Source organism: Amphiprion ocellaris, chromosome 10 (assembly GCF_022539595.1).
Source record: "Amphiprion ocellaris isolate individual 3 ecotype Okinawa chromosome 10, ASM2253959v1, whole genome shotgun sequence".
NCBI lineage: Eukaryota > Metazoa > Chordata > Actinopteri > Pomacentridae > Amphiprion > Amphiprion ocellaris.
The window spans coordinates 1,368,689-1,390,387 of NC_072775.1; the positions used below are offsets into that span (position 1 = coordinate 1,368,689).

A 21,699-nucleotide genomic window follows, 5' to 3' on the forward strand; every position below is an offset into this window, starting at 1 on the left:
CTGCAGAGGTTTGGCCGTGCATGTGGGGAGGCCTGCCTGTAAGGAGCTGCTTTAGCTGATGTGTGATATTACGAGAGCCTGGACCAGGAATTGAGCTGCATGTTCAGACTGGAATGTTCTGATCTTCCTGATGTTGTACAGGGAGAATCAACACGACCGAGCAACAGAGGCCACATGTTTAGGCAGTTCCTTACATACACACAACAAACTGTATATCCTACATGGTCAATGTGATGTGCAATATTTCAATTTCATGTGTGATATTAGTTATTACCTCAGTATGATTGACAACATTTCTTTTTACTGTTTTACTCCAGCCTTTTTTAGCTTACTCACTATACTCACTATACCATAATGCTTTTCTCCTTTTTTATGCACTTTATTTCTTACTATAAGTCTTTCGAGGTTTTTTTCTGAACAAAATGTGGTGCAAGAACTTCCTTATGGATTTATAAAGTTTTCTATTATCTTATATCCTTATAGGGGTTGGCTGGTCTGGCTGATGATTGGAGTCAATATTTAGCATTTTTCAGATTACTGGTAATGTTTTTGTTGGCTTTTTTTTAAAACACATTTCCAGTGAAATAAATTAATTTAAAACTGCACTTGTTTGGCCCTGATGCAGTTTCGTTTTTCTATCTGTAGTCACCACACAGTGATCTAAAAACAAGGTCTAGCACTATATGATTAGTTACACATCACGATTAGAAGCTCATCAACACCGAAAGACAAACGTTAAAAAGCAATCTGTTAATTAAACATACATAAAACATAAATTAACAATCAACAAAGTTTTGTGTTGGAGTTTGCATTATTCTCAATTAGATGTAAAATTTTCTTTTAAAAAAATGAGTTGCTGATAAATTCATTTAAAAAAAAAAATGTTTGCTGACATCAAGTGAGAAGTAGGATCCAAATTAAGGAGCTTCTGTGTTTTCTTCACTTTTCACACCCGTAGGCTATGTTTGTTTTATATGCAGTGTAAAGTTCATCTCCTTCCTCCATCACTCACTCACAACCTCTCAGCGTTCGACTGTATATCAGCTGGTTAAGCAAAAGCACATCTGACCTGCTGCACCTCTCCAAAAAAATACCACTTCATCAAATGTGCAACTTTTTAATCAAAAGGAATGAAATAAACGCATACGTACATTTTTAAACTCTGATTATTCTGACTCATGAGCATTCAAAATTTGCCAAATATAACATCTGATTCTGTAAAAAACAAAAGACGAAATTAAAAATTGTGCACCTTGATGTAACCAAGAAGCCACAGGTGACAAACAATCACATGACAAGAAAATCTGGGAATTTTTGGCTGAACTGCAAGCTGTGTTTATGCAGAGCAGAGAGGGGACAAGTAGAGGGGTCAATATATAATTGCGGGACTTTTTGTATCATCGTTGACATTTTTGCTGTTCAGGCCTAAAATCAACATGACCACCTATAACCAAACACCAAATGGCATTTTAGAAAAAGAATCTTCTAAATATTATATATACAATTGAGTAAAATTGAAATGTAAAGTTATTTCTAAAGCTATTGTAGTAAGCCTGTTGACTACTTTATATTAAATAATTCAGAAAGAATTGGAGTCTGGCCAGTCTTTTGTTCAGGAGGAAATGACATCATGTGGAGCAGGTCATGTGATCTGGAATTAACACACTTCCTGGAGAGGTGTTTTTGTAATGGGGAACTTAGTGGAAGGGGATTTAATCTGTTATTTTCCATATAAAATTTGATATATTGCCAGAAAAGAAATATCTGTCACGATTATCTCAACTTAATAAAAGAACACAATCCAAACTATTTTTGAATCAACTCATTTTATTATTGTTTAGCTCATTAGAAGGTGGTTGGTATTAAATTCAGATGGTTATTTAGTTGACATTTTAGTGATATCCAGTCATTTTTAATTAATAAATCATTGTCAGTATAATAAGTAACTATGGAAATTGTAAAGACATGATCATGATGAACATAAAAAACATTTCTGTTTTTACTTTCAATAAACGCATAGGCAAGATATATTCCATGGACTTCAAAAGTCCCTCAAATACAGATTGACCCACAGAGACAAATGAGAGCAAAATAACACATATTTGAGCTTTAAAATAAATTCAGCCTGACTCAACAGCTGCATGCAGAGGAGAGAAGTTGTAAGCTAGCTACTGAAAGATACATTCAGCATGGTGAAACATCTTTGTAAAGATGATGCACAGAGTAGTGCCATTATTGGCAAGTTACTAGGTTGCTATAAAGGTCTTCACTCAGTTCTAAGGAACCCAGAGTATGGATCAGCTGGAAATTCTACTAATCTCTAATCTGGTTGGGTGGGGTCTTGCTTCCTTTCCTATCATAAACACACATGCTGTTTCTTATTTTGACTCTGTCCCACATACACTGTCCTGCTGCCTCGCTCTGGCACCAAATGTAGATTAATCTGCTCCTGAAAATCTATCATCCAGCAGGCTAGAAGTGAGATGCGGTGGTGGTGGTGGTGGTGGTGGTGGGGGGGGTGGGGGGTGGGAGCATGGACTGTGTAAAATATAAAACTCACAAAGCTGTTCTTCCACTGAATAAACACCCCTGCAGTCTGTGGCGTTGCATTCTGAAGGCAGAACGGATTCAGCGCACTGTGACAGGATACACACCGAGGAGAATGCGTGCACTGCGCTCGCATCCAAACACACTGACACTCTGCAGATCACAGGTTGAGGTGGAAGCTCCCTGTGACAAATAAGGTTGTATTTTCCAGAGTTCAAGGCCAGCAGTGCTGTGTGAGTGTGTATAAACTGTCTTCTCCCGCCTGGGAATAAACCCCGTACCTTCTCCAGTCATTGTCTGTGAGAAGATGAGGTATTAGTTCTCCACACTCAGGAAAGTACACAGCGAGTGTGTGTCTCTGTGCTCATATGTTTGTGAGTTTTCATTGCAGAGCATCGCCAGGTTTACAGAGTCATGGTTTGTGGTTATCGCAATTAAAGACCTGTAGTTTAAAGCTTGGAAGATGAATATTTAAATGAACTTTACATTCCGGTGTAGCAGCAATACACTTGTCTTAGCAAACTTGCATTCAGTTGAATTTCATTTCACGGCTGTTCATTTGTTGCTGTACAAATTCCGATCTGAATGTTTATAGTTTTACTATTTTTGATACTTTTGGCAATATTTTGCAGTTACTGTTTCTCCAGTGTTTGTAGTTTTTCTAGTGGGTTGACTGGTTCTTCTTGTACAAGACATTTCACTGCATAGTTGACTGTGTGGTAATCTGACAAATAAACAAATCTGAATCTGGAAGAATGTTAGACCGACAACAACAAAAAACAAAATGCGTTTTTATGTAGACATGCCAAGAAATAGTTCCAGCAGTGCCCCAGACAACATCCATCCATTCATTTTCTATGCTCCAGGTGCAAAGCCTGGATGTGAGTTGGGAAGATAAGGTCTCATTTCACACGTCGCACATCCTCCATTCCTTTTCTCAACTCTTCTCTTGCATTTTAGTCCCTCCCACCAGAGACTGGAGTGAAGGAGGCAATGAGGAGATGTGAGGAAAGAGGCAACAGGTTTTTAACAAAATGAGCCATCCTCACCTCGGAGCGATCAGTTTAAAGTGACGTCAGTTGAATATTACATGTGGCACGGCTGTATTACCTGCTTTGTTTTAACCTACAGCTGTGTTTTATGATCTCAACAGTATTCAGGACTACAAGTTACAATACATAGTTTAACTTATAATTCAAGTCACAATGTGGCAGAATGTGACGAGAATGAACAGATGTCATGAATTTTTATTTTTTATTTGACGCAAGTGCAGTGTGAAATATAAAATAGTCGTGGCACACAAAATAGTACGATACAAATAAAGGATCCATTCATCCATCCATCATCTCTACATCGTTTAATCCTCACTAGGGTCATGGGGGCTGGAGTCTATCCCAGCTGACTGAGGGTGAAGGCAGGGAACACCTGGACAGGTAACAGTCCATTGCAGGGCTACATATAGAGACAAACAATCACATTCACACCTACGGACAATTTAGAATAATCAGTTAACCTCAGCATGTTTTGCATATCATGCAGGGGATCCCGGGAAGGCTGGGACATAAACCAGGGAACTTCTCGCTGCAAGGCAAAAGTGCTAACCACTACACCACTGTGCAGCCCCAAATAAAGGATGAAATATATATATATTAATATATTTACACTGCTAAAACTCCTCTGACCCAGCGGGACTCAGGACCTCTGGAGATGTTCTGTGCTACCAGGATGGTGACAGTGAATTCTGTGGGTCCTAGAGGTCCTCAGGGTGGGTCCTACCTAGATCAGGCTGATCCTGGAACATCCCACAGATGCTTAATAAGATCTGGATCTGGGGAGGGTGGAATCTGGGTGAACAGCTTAGCTCTGTTGTGTTCCCCGGGTTCTCCTGAGCAGTTTTTGCAGTGTGTTGGGGTTCATTGTCCTGCTGAGGGTGGCAGCTGGCATCAAGGACTGCTGTTGTCATGGAGGGTGGAGGCTGCTTGACCTCCAGTGTTTCATGTCAACATCCACATGAATGTCAGGATTCAAGGTTCCCCAGCAGAACGTTTTATTATAACAAGATGATCGATGCTATTCTCTTCACCTATCAGTGTCCATAATGATGTTGCTGATGGGTGTATATACAGTCATGGAAGAAACAATTAGACCACCCTTGTTTTCTTCAATTTCTTGTTGATTTTAATGCCTGTTACAACTAAAGGTGCATTAGTTTGGACAAATGTAATGATAACAACAAAAATAGCTCATCAGAGTTTAATTTCAGAGCTGATATCAGACATTTTCCATGATTTTCTTGATAATAACCAAAATCTCTTCAGTTCTTCCATCAATATCTAACAGCTGTTAGAATTCCATGTTTTCTTTTCTGTCTGTTTTAGTCACATGATCCAAACAGGAGTTAGTACTGATTCATAACCATTGTTTCTGATGACTGCATCCATGCGTCTTGGATGTTCTCCACCAGCTTCTGACATTGTTCTGCTGTCACAGCAGCCCATTCCTGTTGCACTCATTCTAACTAATTTAAAATGAAATCCTTCTGGCAAGATGTTATTAGTACGATTGATCAAATATTAGCTAAGAAGTTACCACACCAGCTGTTCCATATGGAGAGAGAGCATAGACCAGTTAGCCAGAATATGACTGCAACCGTAACTTTATGCAAGCAAACAAGTCTAGCATAACATACACGACAGGTAGCTCACTGACTGGACTGTTTTTGTGTTGTCACCTGCATCATCAGTGCATCGTTAGCGCCCATGTGGGATAATCACATTCCTTCCACTGACAGCAGGTCACTCTGCCCTTGAGGCATCTTATAAGTTTAGAGACGTTGTCTGGAGGCACAAAGAGCTAATGAAGATGTAATTGATCATCAGCGTCATATCAAGGTTATTACTGTGTGCTGTAAATCTACTGCATGGAACAGAGGAGGAGAATGAGGCGTCTCAAGCAGAAATATTCTGAGATAAGTACTGTCGGATCAATCTTAATGATCTGACAGTCCACTGAGGATACAAATAGGCCGCAGTTTGAGATGTTTCTGTCTTAAAACACAGTGGAAAATCCAACTGGGCAACCAAACTAGAGTTGGTTTTAATCACCAACAAATTAAGTGTGAAAAAAAGACTTTAAAGCAACAATACTGTACGACCCCTAGTACTTGATAGAAATAAACAACAGGTTTCTATATGTGTCTCAGATTATCTTGAGTGCTCTTTACATGAATTTTATGAAATTATTTAAGTATGCCCTGATCCTAAAGCCCACTAAAGGCCAGTCATTAATACTTATATTCATGTTACCATGCATGTTGATTGCCCTTTACTTCTCTCTTCTTGACTACAATTAGCATGATGTTTATTAAACAGCTGGCATAGCTTATGATAATTCACCATAAAGTCAGGTCACACCATTATTTCACTTGACTTTCTACATATCAAACCTTCACTTCATAGCACCACAGAGCCACTTGTGTTGCTGCCGTCAGTATCTAGAACTCGTGTGCTTGTTTTTCTCCCAGTAGGGTACATGTGCAGATATATCACCTCATTGCTATCATTACATATGTCTGCCTGACCTTTGCAGTGGCACTTCCATCTGTCACTGTGGGCCACGACGGCTAAACAAAACGGCCACACCGGAGCATATTGCTAGATCATCAGCATTCAACAGAAGACGCATGACTCTTACTCTGAAAATCCAGTTTTCAGTATTTGGGTTCAGAACTAACAAGCGCATCAATCATGAGAGAGAAACCCATGTAGATATTTAGAAGTTGATGTGATTTCAGTGTGAAATATTCCAAGATTAGCACTCATCCTACTGTATTATAGTCAATCAGGAAATAATGGGATGTATCAATCAAAACTAAGCATCTTGATGCATTTGCAAACCAGCATGTTCATTCCAGCTTAATTAAACACTTGGTCAGAATATCAGCCCTCATTGAGGAAATCATTCCACACAATCCTCCTAATCAGTGGTGTCACTTTGTATTGTGACTGATTTTAATGGAGCCCAGACAAATATACCCGAGTGATTAAAGCTGAAGATAAAGTGATGTAAGTTGGTGTAAGGGTGCTGCTGGTTTGAGAGACTCCTAATTAGTCGAGTGTCAAAGCTGCTGTCAAAGCTGTGTGGAGTTGATGTTATGATTTATTAATGCAATGATCCATTCCATTCAGGGTCAAAAAATAAGTGCTGGAGTGGGTGTGTCTGTTTAAGTTTACCAGGTTCATGGAATATATATGTGTGAACATGTATGTGTGTGTATTTTATATATATATATATATATATATATATATATATATATATATATATATATATATATATATATATATATATATATATATACATACATACATACATACATACACATACATACATACATACACACACACACACACACACACACACACACACACACACACACACACACTGATTTGTTTCATATTGCTACTCATATTCAGCTACTTTACTGACACTGTTTTGGCTGGCAAGATGAGAATCGTCCCATAGATGACTAAACATTAAAAGAATAGCAGTTCCCCAAGTATTAGACCTATAGGGTAAAACATGCAACGCAACCTGAATTTAAAGTTAAAAAAAAAAAGAGACCTTAAGAAATGTGAAAACACAAGAAAGGTTTGTTCTAGGTCATGTATTAGTTTCTAAAACTTCCTGGAGTGTATGTCAAAAATATGTGGAGAAGACGGTTATCAAATTTCAAAACCACAAGTCATAGGTCATATTTTATTATGATGGTGCCCTCTAATGGCCACTGTAAATATGATTGATGCAGTGTTGGAATTGAGGAATGAGCATAGGGAGAAGGTTGGGGTGGGTGAATGGGTTGGAAAAACATTGGACTTTATCACAAGGGACCACTGTTTGTTTCCTGTTTCACATCAATCATTGTTTCTTTTAACTATGACTATTCCATAACACACTATATTTATTATTACAACCATGAAGATGAAAAAAATGTCCCAAAATGAAGTCAAACAGCAGCAAAAACTATCTGTACTGTATTTCCTGCTGCTAGTAGAGACACACACATCCTAACTGCAGCTAAAAATCATGTTTTACATGACAAATTCAACAGTGTCTTAAATCCCCAGTACTGCATGTACCCAACATATGCTTTCTCTTCTCAAATATATATGAAGTGATTTATATTTCAGAAGCTATGAGCTAATGTGTCATGATGATTTAGTATTTCTGTGCACTGACCTCACATGTCTGTGTTCAGCTCTGTAAGTTGCCCGGCTGCAGTTAGTCTTCCTCTGGTCTTATTAGCGTTTCACAGAAACCTTTCAGCTCGACTGGATCCTCATACAGTTGCATTAATATTAGTTTCATATTAATCTTAGGAACCCCCTGGGCCAGTTTTGGATCTCCTTTGAAGAAATATTTTGTCACTGATGAGGGACATCCTTTCACTTTGAAAATTACTGTGTTTTGGTTAAGTTACTGCTTCCATACTCTATATATTCTGTGATTAACAATGAGTGAATATAGTTAATTGCTTTGGGTATCGTATTACCTAATCTTGATATTATACTTGTCAGTCTAGAAATTGCTTTTTATTGTGTTTCATCTTGGAATATTGTTAAAAATTGCATCATTTAGTGTTGAAATTGTACAGTGTAATTGGGAAATTGTACTGTTTGATCTAATTCTCAAAGTGATTAATCCAAATATTGCATTGTTTATAGTACAAATGTTACTGTTTAGTCTAACAATTGTTTTATTTGGTTTTATTTGATTTAGTCAAGTAATTAATGGAAAATGCTGTATATTGCATAATGAAATGGTATTGCTTTGTCTAGAATGGAGCTATTTAAGACATGAGCAGTGCAAAATGTGTACATAAAAGTTCATAAACTTTATGGCCATACTATAGAAACATACCCATAAAGATAAGTGTAAACATCCTTCTTGATGGGAATATCTCTTACAACTCTTCACTCAATTAGGAGAAAAAAGTTTCTATTCGATACCAACCAGCCCATCATCGCACCAGTCGCCACTTTAAGAGGCGTGAATGAAGGTCGATAGTGAAGAGGTGTCAAAAGGTTGCATTCAGCGAAACTTGCTTTGGACAAAAGCAGATGCCAAAAACATGTAATTTAACGCAACACTTTATTCAGCTACAGATGGTGTGGTGGCTTTTCTATTTGCAAGATAAAACAGAATAAATAGAACAAACATGAATTTCAAGGAAAACTTGTATGCACGCCAGACAAATTACTCCAAAGCCCATATCCAAACAGCAGGAAAGCTCACACACTGATTAACTCGCACTGATTAAATGCTGGCCAGTTTGCATGCTGAGAAGATGTGTTTTCCATAAACCTTGCATCAATAAATGTCGTGCTGTCCGTCTGATGGTTTTAACTTGACTTTCTAAGACTTCATCACCCTGCTGCATACAGTGGAGAACAACATAATGATTTATTGTTATATCTAATGGTAATATTCAATGCATTGAAGAGCTAGGGTCTTGAAGACAAATCACACCTGAGTTCTAAGTCCATTTTCACTTTGGAGTTTTACAGATCGGCAGACTGTGGTGTAGAGTGCGGAGGACTTGACAAGTGTTTCATTCAACTAAAGCACTTCTGAAACGTACCGTTCAGCACCTCTTCAATACTGCATGTTTTTGCTGCAAGGACCAGACATTCACTTGGCTTGTAGCACAAGGTCCCAGCAGATTAGAGTCTCTCCACTGGTTGTACAGTTACGGCGAGCTCTACCACGGTGGTATAATGTCTGCTGGGACTGTGGAGTGGCTTTGGTAACAATCTGGGGGTCTAGAGGATGTGTGTGTTTCACTAGCAACAACAATCCAATGCAAGAAAATATCTAATTTCATTGTCCATCCATCCATCCATTTTGTTCCACTTATCCAGGATCGGGTCTCGGAGGCAGCAGACAAAGCGGGTAATTCCAGACGTCCCTCTCTTCTGCAACACTTTCCAGCTCTTCCTGGGAGATCCTGAGGCGTTCCCAGGCTCGACGAGATACATAATCCCTCCAGCGGGTTCTGGGTCTGCCCTGGCTTCTCCTCCCAGGCAAACATGTTTGGAAAACCTCCAAAGGAAGTCTCCCTAGAGGCATCCCAATCAGATGTCCAAACCTCCTCAGCTGGTTCCTTTAGAGGTGAAGGATCAGCAGCTCTGAGCTCCCTCTGGATGTCTGAGCTTCTCCCCCGTATCTCTAAGGCTGAGCCCAGACACCCTACAGAGGAAGCTCATTTCAGACGCTTTTATCCATGATCTCATTCTTTGGGTCACTACCCAGAGCTCATGACCATAGGTGAGGGTTGGAACGTAGATGGATGGTAAATTGAGAGCTTCTCCTTGTGGCTCTGCTCCTTCTTCACCACGATGGTTTGGTACAACACCTTCATTACTGCTGACGCTGCACCAGTCCTCCTGTCCATCTCTAGCTCCATTTTCCCATCACTCATGAACAAGATCCTGAGATACTTGAACTCCTTCACTTGGGGAAGCAACTCCCCCCCAACCCAGAGGAAGCAATCCACCGGTTTACATAAGAGAACCATGGCCTTGTTTGCATTGTGATGACCATAGATTCTGTTTATTTCAAATGAGGAAGTAAAAGTCATGATTGCAATCTTTGGTGACACCTTATAATTCAGCCCAGGATTTATAGTGTTATTTTGTTGCATGAATCAGGTACCAATGAAACTGGTGCTTGCCTGCAGATGCAGCACAAAAATAAGGCTGTAATATGAGGTGTTGCTTTGTTGATCACACAATATGTTTGTTATCACAAGTTTACCAAACTTCTTATTTGTTTTCCAGTACTCTGCCCCACATATGTTTCATGGCCTGTGGCTTTGGTTAGTTTTATTTCCTTCTCCTTTTTCCCTCATTAGTTTTACTTGTCTCATGCGTCACCTGATTCTTGTTTCCCCAATTAGTTCTCTGTAGAAATAGTCTTGTCTTTGTTGTTCACGAGTTGGTTCCTGTTCGGCCTTCCATGTTCACATCTGTATTCTTTGCCGGATTTCTTCCTTCTGCTCATGTGCCTCTGGTTTTGTGTTCTTTATTTATTCATTTATTTTTGTGCTTTTTGGTTTCGGTTTGCTCAGGATTAGTTTCTTGAGTTATCACTTGGACTTTTAGTTTCTATTTTCCTCAGCCGGCCTTTTGTTTGCTCCCCTGCCAGCCTCTGTTACACCCTTTTAAATAAATTTTATTAAAGTTTTGTTAATTTCTTGTTTTGTTCGTTCACCTTACCTGTCTGGATTTGGGTCCATTCCTCATCCAACTGTTACAAGGTGTTCAGTATTTAATATAAAAACTTCTTCACTCCGCCTTATCCTCTTAGGAGGAGGAGGTCTTTTTATCCCTGATATGTACCTCATTTCTTCTGCTAAATTACACAGAACTATTTAAGTCTGTCTCTTCCAAATTCTTCAATTCTGTGGCACTGCAGTATATCTCAGTGTTTTTGCACTATGTAATTTAGTCATAATACCCTTTTACAGGAGTGTGAACACTTGATTCCTAGCTGTTCTGTTCTATTCTATTCTATTCTATTCTAGAAACTATTCTATTCTATTCTGTCCTAGAACCTATTCTATTTTCTTCCTAGAAACTATTCTATTCCTTTCCATTCTACTCCTAAAAACTATTACTGAAACTTTACTGTAATGTGGAATACAATGTTAAAAACTCTGTTAAAAACAGTGTTTGAATACAGTCCCTAAAAACTTGGATTTCAGTGCCATTCCCTCTGGAAGATAACTGTGGAAGTGGAAAAATAAAAATTTATTACAGATGGTGGAACCTGCAGAGGAATAAAATTTAGAAAGCTTCCAAGAAAAATCATGTTCTGATGTTCCAGATTTTAAAAAAAGCAACTTAATACTCAGTGAAGGATTACGGTCTAAAACATCAACTAATCAAACATCATAATTCCGTATTGATAATGTTTGGTTAATTACTCATGCCAGAAGCAGGGAGACAAAAGTTCCACACTGCAGTTTTAAATATGTTTCTATAGAAAACAATATGCTTGATAAATAAGTCACAGACATCTTAAGATAATCTGCTTCATTGGGACTGTTTTTCCAACTCAGAAATAAAGTACACTTCAAAACCAGTGACAAGAACACAAAGAACACAAGTATCTCATGTACAATACACAAAACACTTTGCGGAAAATTGCATGTTAATGTATGAGTCCATCACTAAGACAATAGGTCTGCAGGGTCTTTTAAAGTGCTCTTCTTTGAATTGGCTTTGAATTACACAGTTGGGAATACAATGAGTATTGCAGTCTAAACTACTTGGAAAGACTGTAAAAGTTCTAGTTCTACACCAGTTCTCTTTTGCAGATCTAATTTATCTCTCTCCGTTTATAAATCTGCATATAAAATCATCTTTGCCTTGCTTTGCAGTGCTTTACAGATATTTCCCAAGTGTTAATTAATTTCTACCCTCTACCATCCTTTAAGAAACTCTTTTATCGTCAACAAAATGCTGAAAATTACCATAATTAATTTACATATTCTCTCCCTAAATAATTAACACTTATTTAAAACATTAATTCTGCCCTGCAAAAGCAAAACTTTACAGGAAAGTTGAGAAAAAAGAGTTTAGAGTTTTGAGGCTGAATGGGAATCCGTATGAGAGTTAAACAGTTTCTTCTGCTTTTTTATTATTGCTGACAGAATCCAACAAAAAGAAACTCAACAGGATCAGGACACAGCTTCCTAAACCGCTGGTCATCCTGGCCTCAACTACATGCAACTGTTGAAATATAAGACTTCAACATACATATAATTAGAAAGACTACACACCCCAACGTCACAAAAGTGGTCATGTTGGTGTTGATGATGGATATTGCACTGAAGATGAGGGATGCAGTTGAACTGGCATTTTCCATAGACTGTATGTAAAAGACGGTTTTAGTATCTGGGTCTGAAAAGCAATTCAACATGGACACCTGGATTCTTTCTAATGGCTTTCAGGGGGCAACTCCCCCGCATACAAAAATAGGTCTGATTGTATAGAAGTCTCTGAGAAAATGACCCTTCTTTTGCTTTGATTTGTTACCTCAGTAAATATTCCCCTAAAGGGTTTATGACCTCAATAACTAGTAACTAGACTTTGTGAATACAGAATGGTGTTCGTTTTATAAATTATGGCTCCATTTAGAGGGAATTAGATAATAAAGCAGGGTATGTTTTAGAGCGGGGCTTTGACAGGTTGCTACTGCACCCCTTTGTGTTGGTTTCCCAGGTTCTCCATTTAGATTCATTAATTGATCATTGTGTCTGGTTTCTAAAGACCACAATGGTGACAATCAATTCCCAAACTTGAGGCTTCACATAAACAAAAAGTGCTTTACTGTAATCACAACAAACTGATTTTCTTGACTTGCAAAATTGTCTTTTAAATTGAAAAAACTCATATTTATTAGTCATTTTTAGTTAATTAATTACACAAATTAAATCTTTCTATGACTGTACATTTTAACTGTAGCTATGCATAGTAAGCTGCTTTTCAATTACTGTGGCAGAATTGTTTTAAATATATTATTTTAGACAATGTCAGCATTTCTCACCTTAAATCTCTGCTTTTTGTGACTTTCACATCTTGTTTCTAACTTTATCTTAGTGTTTAATCATTTTAAATATGCATATTTATACTTGTTTAAGTGATGAATGCATTTAAAAGTAGTAATCAACATTTTGCTTCACACATTGGTTTACACAGTACTCCTAATGGCATTCAGTGACCTCAGAGATAGATTATGTTTTATGATGACTAATGGCTGCTGCAGTTGGAGTCAGATAAACACAGCAACATATTGTGGAGTTGTATGACTTATGGTTGTGTGTCTCTTCCCCCTGCAGCTCCACACAGATATGGACCATGGAGACAGTGTCGTAAAGTACACTCTGTCAGGAGAAGGAGCTGGGTCCATCTTCACCATCGATCAAATTACCGGAGATATACATGCACTGGTGGGGCTTGACAGGTCAGTACCCATCGAGACATTACAGTAATACTTTGTAAAAAGCAATATTTGTAAATCTTACAGCTTATTGTTGCCATGAGGTGAGATAATATGGAAAAAGGAAGACATACAGCATTAGTTATTGTCTGATTCCCCTTTTTTGTTACTTCCTATTGACCTGTTCTTGTGTTGTGTATTCTGAATCTAGCTTATGTTTGTTTTTGCTGTTTAGAGAATACAGAAAGTATCCAAAATAGTATGTACATTTTCAATCCTCTCTTTATTTCTTTCATTTTTAGCTCAGAAACCTGATTAAATATAAAACTCTTCCAGTTGGAACCACTATTGGAGTGATTTCACCTATCATGCTCACTCCATAATTGTCTAATATTCAACATAAATGCAAAACATGTAATTTCAGTATTTTTTTCTCATAAAGTATGAATTTGACTGGGACCATACTCTATATTTTTAAAACTCATATTGGTGCCAATCACAGGAATAAAAAAACAGCCTCTTAGAGTGAAAAATGATGGTTTTATGTTTAGCGGAATATTGGAATGATAAAAAACGTGGACATTTTGTGACCAGATTTACACCACCATATAACAATTTTTTTATTATTCTATCAATGCAGGGTTGTACCATTGGCGGTCATACGTACATATCATCGGTCCTCCAAAATTGCAGGACTCTAGTTGTATTATTTCTCAAGTTATGGCACTTCAAACATTGCTCCACAGATGGGCGCAAAGGAAACAATGCAAGAATCAACATGACCTCACAGCTCTTTAAGAATTGTTAACTCAAAAAGTTGCAGCACCTGTGACCTAAAATTTGCACACGTTTTACTTAACAGCATACATATGCATAGAGAAAATAATCAGACACATATGAGATGAAGAGGTGGGGTGAACCATGGGTAGCCTGGTTATCCCAGTGGATGTGAAGTTTACTTAGAGACAGAGCTCTGGTTCTGTATATGACTATTTGGATGATAGTTACTAGACATAATTACTAGTATTCTGGTTTCTGATTTCTGTACTGTTTGTGCAGGCATCTGTCATGTTTGCAAATAGAAAACAGCACATGGTTGACATGGTTAATGTGATGTTCCAATAATAGTAATAAATGAATTTGGCTGTGGACATTGTGCTACATATGTCACATGTTACTCCTTTCACGTATTCCAAATATGTTTCCTATTGACATATCTTTGCCATTTATTTTATGGCTTTAGTGTCGCTCCTTTTCAGCCATCCGATCATATATTAGATGGGGTCATAACCCTGGTAATCCAGAAAATGGAGAACAAGCTTTAATCATTGTGTCATGTTTTAACCCACACCATGAAGCTGCTTGGAAATTGCTTGTTTGCCTGTTTCAGATGCCTTTTGAATGTAACTTTTACAGAGAAACAGAGATGTTAGTCACTCTGATCACAGTGACACCTGAACCATGTGGAGTTTTGTGCACATCAGAAGATCAGTAGACAGCCACAAAGAACAGACTGCTAGCTTCATCTGCTTGTGCTGTAAATAAAAATTTTTAACTCCATTTCCTTATATTGCAGCAACACAACAACAGAGAGAGTGCTCCAAAGTGTAATATGTGTTTCTACATCCCTGCAGATTTCCAGGGATTGTTGTAAACACTCTGATGATTATTATTATTATTTTGTTTTAACAAGTAGTACTGATGTGTTGGTGTGGATATTTTGAAGCTTTCTGTGATTTTTTTTTTTTTTTAATTTAATTTTGTTTTTTTTGCCAGAACGGCGCTCTCTTTTTTTCCGAGGGTATACTGATTTACACATTAAGTCATGCCTGAAACTCTTGTGTTTAAAGTTTGGCGTGTTAAAGTCCCAAGCTCTGCTGAACCAGCCATTAATTACAACATCATCCTGAAGACATTTTTTATGACTGTGTAATGTCACATTAATCCTGCCTTTGCTAGAACTGCTCATTCTTCACACCAATGAACGGTGACCGGTGCAGTCATTTTTCTTTTTATGCGTTCAGCATTTAATACTGATCAGGCAAGAAATTACACATGTAGTACAGTGTATATGTAGCTTTGTTATATGTAATATATGGATATATAGTGAGATGATAAGTCAGCACTGCGCAGATCTATGTATGTGTATATAATAATCATGGAGTTTTGGGTTGATTAGACACGTTATTAGAGAAATTTATGTTCAGTTCAGGTTAGCTGCGTTGCACATGCACACTGTTGTTGTTATGAAGTGAAGCATGGCAGTAAAGAGCACGGAATGAATGAACGCGTGTCCGCCTCGTAAATACACTACAACAAGTGTATTGTTTGTTGTTTTACAGGGAGGAAAAGTCCTACTACACACTGAAGGCCCAGGCTGTTGACATTCATACGGGTATCCCCCTGGAGCCAGAGTCCGAGTTCATCATCAAAGTGCAGGATATCAACGACAATGAGCCACGTTTTCTAGATGGACCCTACAGTGCCAGTGTGCCGGAGATGTCCCCAACAGGTACTGCTGCTTCAGGCTGGGGTGAAGTGATGCACGTAATATTTAGATATCAGCATCGAAAATGCAAGAGAAAAATTCAGTAAACAGCTTAGTAAGGAAAATGTCCAAAACATTTTGAGAGTGGCAGTCCAAAAGCATGCTCCCTGTGCCTGTTATACTATATGTTACTGAGTCATTCGTAGTATTTATGCAGAAACATTTTACTGTTGCAGTTGATCTTTTTTTTTTGTAGGAATGCAACTAATCATTTCATTACGGATTTATTTTCAAAGTATTTTCTTGATTAATTAATTGACTGTTTGGCTTGTTCAATCAATTATTCCAAAATGAAAATTAATCTAAAATGCATTTCAATTATTTTAATAATTTAAATAAAAGGCAGGCAGTGCAAACAAAGACAATGAAATGTTATGAAAAATTAACTTGTGTTATTTTTTTAAATCAAAATCTATTTATTTTACAAATTTACATTTTTAAAATGGCCATAAAAACCCTTGGCATCAGATTAATTAATAAAAATCTATGCTCAGTGATGAATTTCAGGTTCAAATTATTTACATCTAAAGTGTAATTTATGCTCTTCATGCAACACAATACCTTTTCATGGAAAAACATCAGTTGAATAATGTTTAATTCTTCAGAGTTCAAAGTTCATACACTACTGATTTTTGCTAATAATTCCTAATTTTTCAATCATTTTTTTTAAATCGTAGAAATGAACCACTGTATTGCATTTGAACTCGTCAGAAACTTTAAAAAGTCAAACTGTAACATGTTTGTATCTTTGTGAGTGTTGCTTTTAATCTTAAATTTAATATAATGGAGACTTTTTTTCTGTTTTGACACTTTCTAGCTCTGATAAATGAAATCAATCTTGCAATATTTTTAAGGATAACATGACTTTCAAACCTGCTGGTGGGTTTTGAGCTATACAGGGTTAAAAGAAAGAAACCTGAACAAAAAAAATATGGTGCAGTTGTGCAGCCAGATGAAAGGTCAGAAAGCCACAAAACCGTCAGGATTTAGTCCCTAAGAGCAACAAATATCCACAGACCAGGTCTTCTGACATCTACAATGGAAGCACTGAAGGAAGATTCGTGCATGCTTTGCATGGACTGAAGAGATTATCATCATCCCAAGGGATCAACACTAAAAGGAAGAAAAGGATTCAATGCAACGCTGAAAAAAAACAGCCATCTGCATAAAATTTGGAGATCATACATTATTTATGTAAGACGCTATACGTTATTTATTTTTTTCTCCCAGAGTAACAGTTTTTAGAGTGAGGAAAGTACACTGTCAATTTTTGCTGACATTGTTTAAAAAAAAGTGATAATTCATAAACTTTATTAATGAGGTCATAGTAGGTGGAGATGTTCTGGACCACAATATATTTAAATGTTTTTTTCTAATATTGGATAACTGTAGTATTATATTACTTTATACTTCACAGGTGTACCTATTAAAGTGACCAGTGAGTGTAATTGTGGGTCTCACAGAAGCGCAGACAACCACAGTTTACTAAGCCAGACTTAGTAGTCCATCTGTCTGCTAAATACCATTACTGAGAGGTAATTTAACAGTCAAGGTCTTTAGGCCTTAAGCTGTTAATGCTTCAGTTAAGGTCCAAAGTGCTCCAAGAGAACACAAGCTTGACCCCATCATGTCTCTGTTGCACTGTAATACAGCAGCAAACTGTATGGCAGATTAACCATAGTAGCAAACAGCACATGCATCCATATGATGGAAACATAATCCTGTGAGAAGCTGTCTGCTAAGAATAGATGCAGTCATGTTGTTTCATTATGAAGCATGAGGTTGCTGACTTTTCACAGTATCACAGTCAGTGCCTGTAATGCTTTTCAAACCCTATGAATTTGCATTTTAGCTATGAAGCCTTGTTTCTAAGACAGTGGATGGCAGATTCCACTGCCTTTCACCTTGAATTGGATCGAATAAATGTAGGTTATTTAAGAAAAACAATGGATTGCATCTTTGCTAAATGAAAGTCATCATCAATGAGTTTAATCACTTTGCACATGCAAGGCATTCATGTTTTTTTCTTAAACATGTCACAGCCATCTATGACCAACAATATCAATGAGCATTAGAATTATTGTCTAATCCTAGACAAGCCAAGACCAAATTGGTTTAATAAACACAGAGAAACTTGCAATATTTATGGATTTATGGCCATTTATGAGGTAGAATTTAGCCACAGTACATACATTCAGTCTATTTATGGAATGATTCTTGAAGTTGAACCACGACTGAAAAAAATTGGTCCACTTTCATATTTGCTGATGCCAGCAACAAAGAGCTAAAAATTATTTAAAAGACTTACGTCATCTGTAGAAAAATTGTGAAAATGTAACAAGCATGATAAAAGCAGCCAGAGAGCATTAAAATGGAGATCACAAAAGATTATTAAAACAATCAGGTCACAAAGCAGAAGGGAAACATGAAAGGGATCAACAACACAACCACATATCAAAAGACTGTTTAAGAAGAGATTTAATAAACACTAAAGATGTTGCCTGTCTGATCTCAGTAGGGGCATTGTTCCACAGTTTGGGTGTTGCGATGGAAAAGGCCAAAACCTTGGAACTGCCAGCCGAGTTCCATTTACTGATCTAAGAGAGGGCCTCTGGACATAAGAGGCTGAAAGATTTTTAACATAATTTGGAGCAAGGACATTTATTGCTTTGAGAGTGATTCCTAGAATAATAAATCAATGCCAAACCTCACAGGTAGTCAGTCTGAATTGGCCAATAAAGAAGTGATATGTTCATATCTCTTAGCACCAGTTAAGCATTTTGAATGAGCTGAATTACACCATCTTTTTAGAGCCAGAAACTGTGGGAAAAGCTGTGGAGAGCAGAGAGGAGACAAGTATGGAAATGAATTAGAGAGATTGAGAGGAAGATAAAACATACTGGATCTATAAAATAAATGTAGCATGGTTAAAATATGGTATACAAAGAAGCAAGATGTCAGCAAGTTGATATACATTCAGCATGGTGAAACATCTTTCTAGAACTGATGTGCATAGTCGTGTGAAAAACACATAGCCTTAGTCTATAGAGGTGGTAAAAAAAAAATTGGATTTTTTTTTGTAAATTGAACAGTCAGAAATTCAGCTTTGTTTTGTTTATAAGTTATAGAACTATTACAGTGTTTACTGCACAGAAGACATTTGAGTTATCTATACTTCTAGCCATCCTTGTGTTGTTTCCATGGAGGTGAAAGATGTTATAGCAGTGAAAAATGAGCCCACAGCAAGTACAAATGTCACATAAACAAAAAAATCCCCAGAAACTGCTTGGAGTTCAGAAGGTTTAGACATGTTTTTCCTTCCTGTAGAAGATGAATAGCCACCATTGTCTGGGATATTTTGCAAAACCCAACACTATATACTATTTTTGACAGGGTTTGGGGCCTATTTTTGAGCGAGAAAGTTAAAATATCCCTACATAACCTGTCCATTTATGCATGTCTGTGTTTGTCTAGGAACCTACGTCACACAGGTGACTGCCACAGATGCAGATGACCCCACATACGGCAACAGCGCTCGCATTGTCTACAGCATCCTCCATGGTCAGCCCTACTTCTCTGTGGATCCCAAGACAGGTGAGCTGATAACAGCAACTTGCGCTCAAACTTTTTTATTACAACCTCCATAACAAACCAAGAACTACTTATACAGCTGTATGAAGAAAAGTGTGACTTTTACATGAACCCACAGCTCACACTCCCAGCTATATTCACTCCCCACTAGACAGCATGAAATTCAACTGGTCATGACACAGCGAGGGGTTCTGACTTTCTCTTCAGTCCTGCACCTGAATGCTAAAACAAGCACCAAAAGGACGTAAAGATTTTCAGTCTTTTGCCAACGACATCTCTGCTGAGGAGTAATTACTCTGAACACAAAGTGTCATGTTTCATTTTCAACCAGAGGAGCAGCTTTCCTCACTGTTCTTCCTCCTTACAAATGCAGACTGCAAAGATTCCAGATCTTGAAACAAAAGAGCTTTAACTGGTAAAAACTACCAAACTGGTAGAAGTTTGGAGGGCATCACCAAGTATGGCTTTTCCATTTGTGATTATTACAAGATACAGAGAGTTGCCCTCTTGAAACTTTTTCTCTTTTGAATTCTAGCATCTGACAAATGAGTGTAGCATCAATAAATAACCTTTACATGATTTTAAAAAGGTGTATTTAATGACAAAATACATGCAAGATGTTGCCTTGGTCCAGACCTTTGACTCCTTCCACACTGCCTTGTTTTTCTGGCTCAGTTACAAGTAAACAGTGATTTCTATTAGTGGGAGGATCAACTATTCACCAGTCGGTGCCATGGGCTGGAGTTATGCATTTGTCAAGGTGTGTGCCAGAACCAAGAAGAAATCATAACAGAAAAAATATAAGAATGATGTTGTTTTACTCTACTCAACATTTAAAATCCCATGAAAACCAGTATGTGGGCACAGCTACACATCAGTGTGGAACTGAAAAGATCTTACATTCAGGCAGATACAGTGGTCTCTAGTGGTTAGTTAAGGAACATCGAATCCCCTCCACGATGGAAATTGTCGAGCATGGAGGCAATGTTGCACTGAAGATAGAAAGGGAGCGTAGCAAGTTGACAATTCTGTCTGATATCAGGCAATGTAAGGGTTCACTAGGGTCCACATGGCATCAATTTCATCCTCTCCTGAAGTCTGAGAGTACATGCAAGCCCCTCAGCGGATTTCTGCTGCCCAAAATGTGTGCGATTACGCTACATTCACATTCTTAGAAAAACAATAAACGGACCACATCTACCTTCATATGAAACCATGGATCCATTCGTTAGCACCTCAAAGACCAGTTTCTGGAACTCAGAGGGATGTTTTTGTTTGATATTTCTCAGTTTATGTCTTACTAAAACATTTTTGTTCTGTATTTTGGGTGTCACATTACCACTTCAGCACTTTTGCATGAAGTTTCTTACCGTCTCTGCACATCTGTTATGATTCATAAGCCTCGGCAAGAGTGCACAGCCTCAACCGTTATGTTCATAGGAGGAATAACTAGATATGACCTACTCTGCATGTATGCAAGCAGACCCCACAAGACTAGACAACAAAAATTGTAAAATAGCAGCAATTATGCAGTCATGATGCTCACGACTGACTGTGTCCTGTCCAGAAGGAAACATATTCAAGGCTTAAAGCTGGAAGGATCAATCAGAATGTGTTCCTCATGTCTCTGCATTAACTCTTACCACTCATTTTTCTGTCCCGATGTAAAGTTTGACCCGAGCAGTGTGTGTTGGATGACACATGACACAACCCATATTGTAACTGAGATAGCAACATCACAATGTCTCCATGACAAAAAGCCTGGAAAAATGTCTCCAGATTTGACATCCATGACACTAAAGACTGTCCACTCACAGATGACGTGAACAACTTTCATTATCTCACAACAACAGTCTGTAATGTCTTAGACTGGAGGATAATAGTAGTCCCCATGTTAGACGTGGAAGGAATAGTCTTGAGAAGGGCTTAAGGTGAGTACCTGCTGAGGAGAGACAGGGCGACAGAGTGTTGAGGGATTTTCTGGAACAAATCTGATTCACACTAGCTTCAAC

General features: G+C 37.8%; 1 protein-coding gene across 1 annotated transcript in view; it reads left to right on the forward strand.

The window, feature by feature from the left end:
- Positions 1-21,699, forward strand: part of LOC111569792 (cadherin-12-like) — a 135,937-nt gene that overhangs the window by 55,302 nt on the left and 58,936 nt on the right. Inside the window, exons 3-5 of the mRNA XM_055014027.1 lie at positions 13,448-13,572; positions 15,891-16,060; positions 19,571-19,690. Of these exons, the coding sequence (XP_054870002.1) occupies positions 13,448-13,572; positions 15,891-16,060; positions 19,571-19,690 (415 nt within the window). The remainder of the gene's footprint in view (positions 1-13,447; positions 13,573-15,890; positions 16,061-19,570; positions 19,691-21,699) is intronic.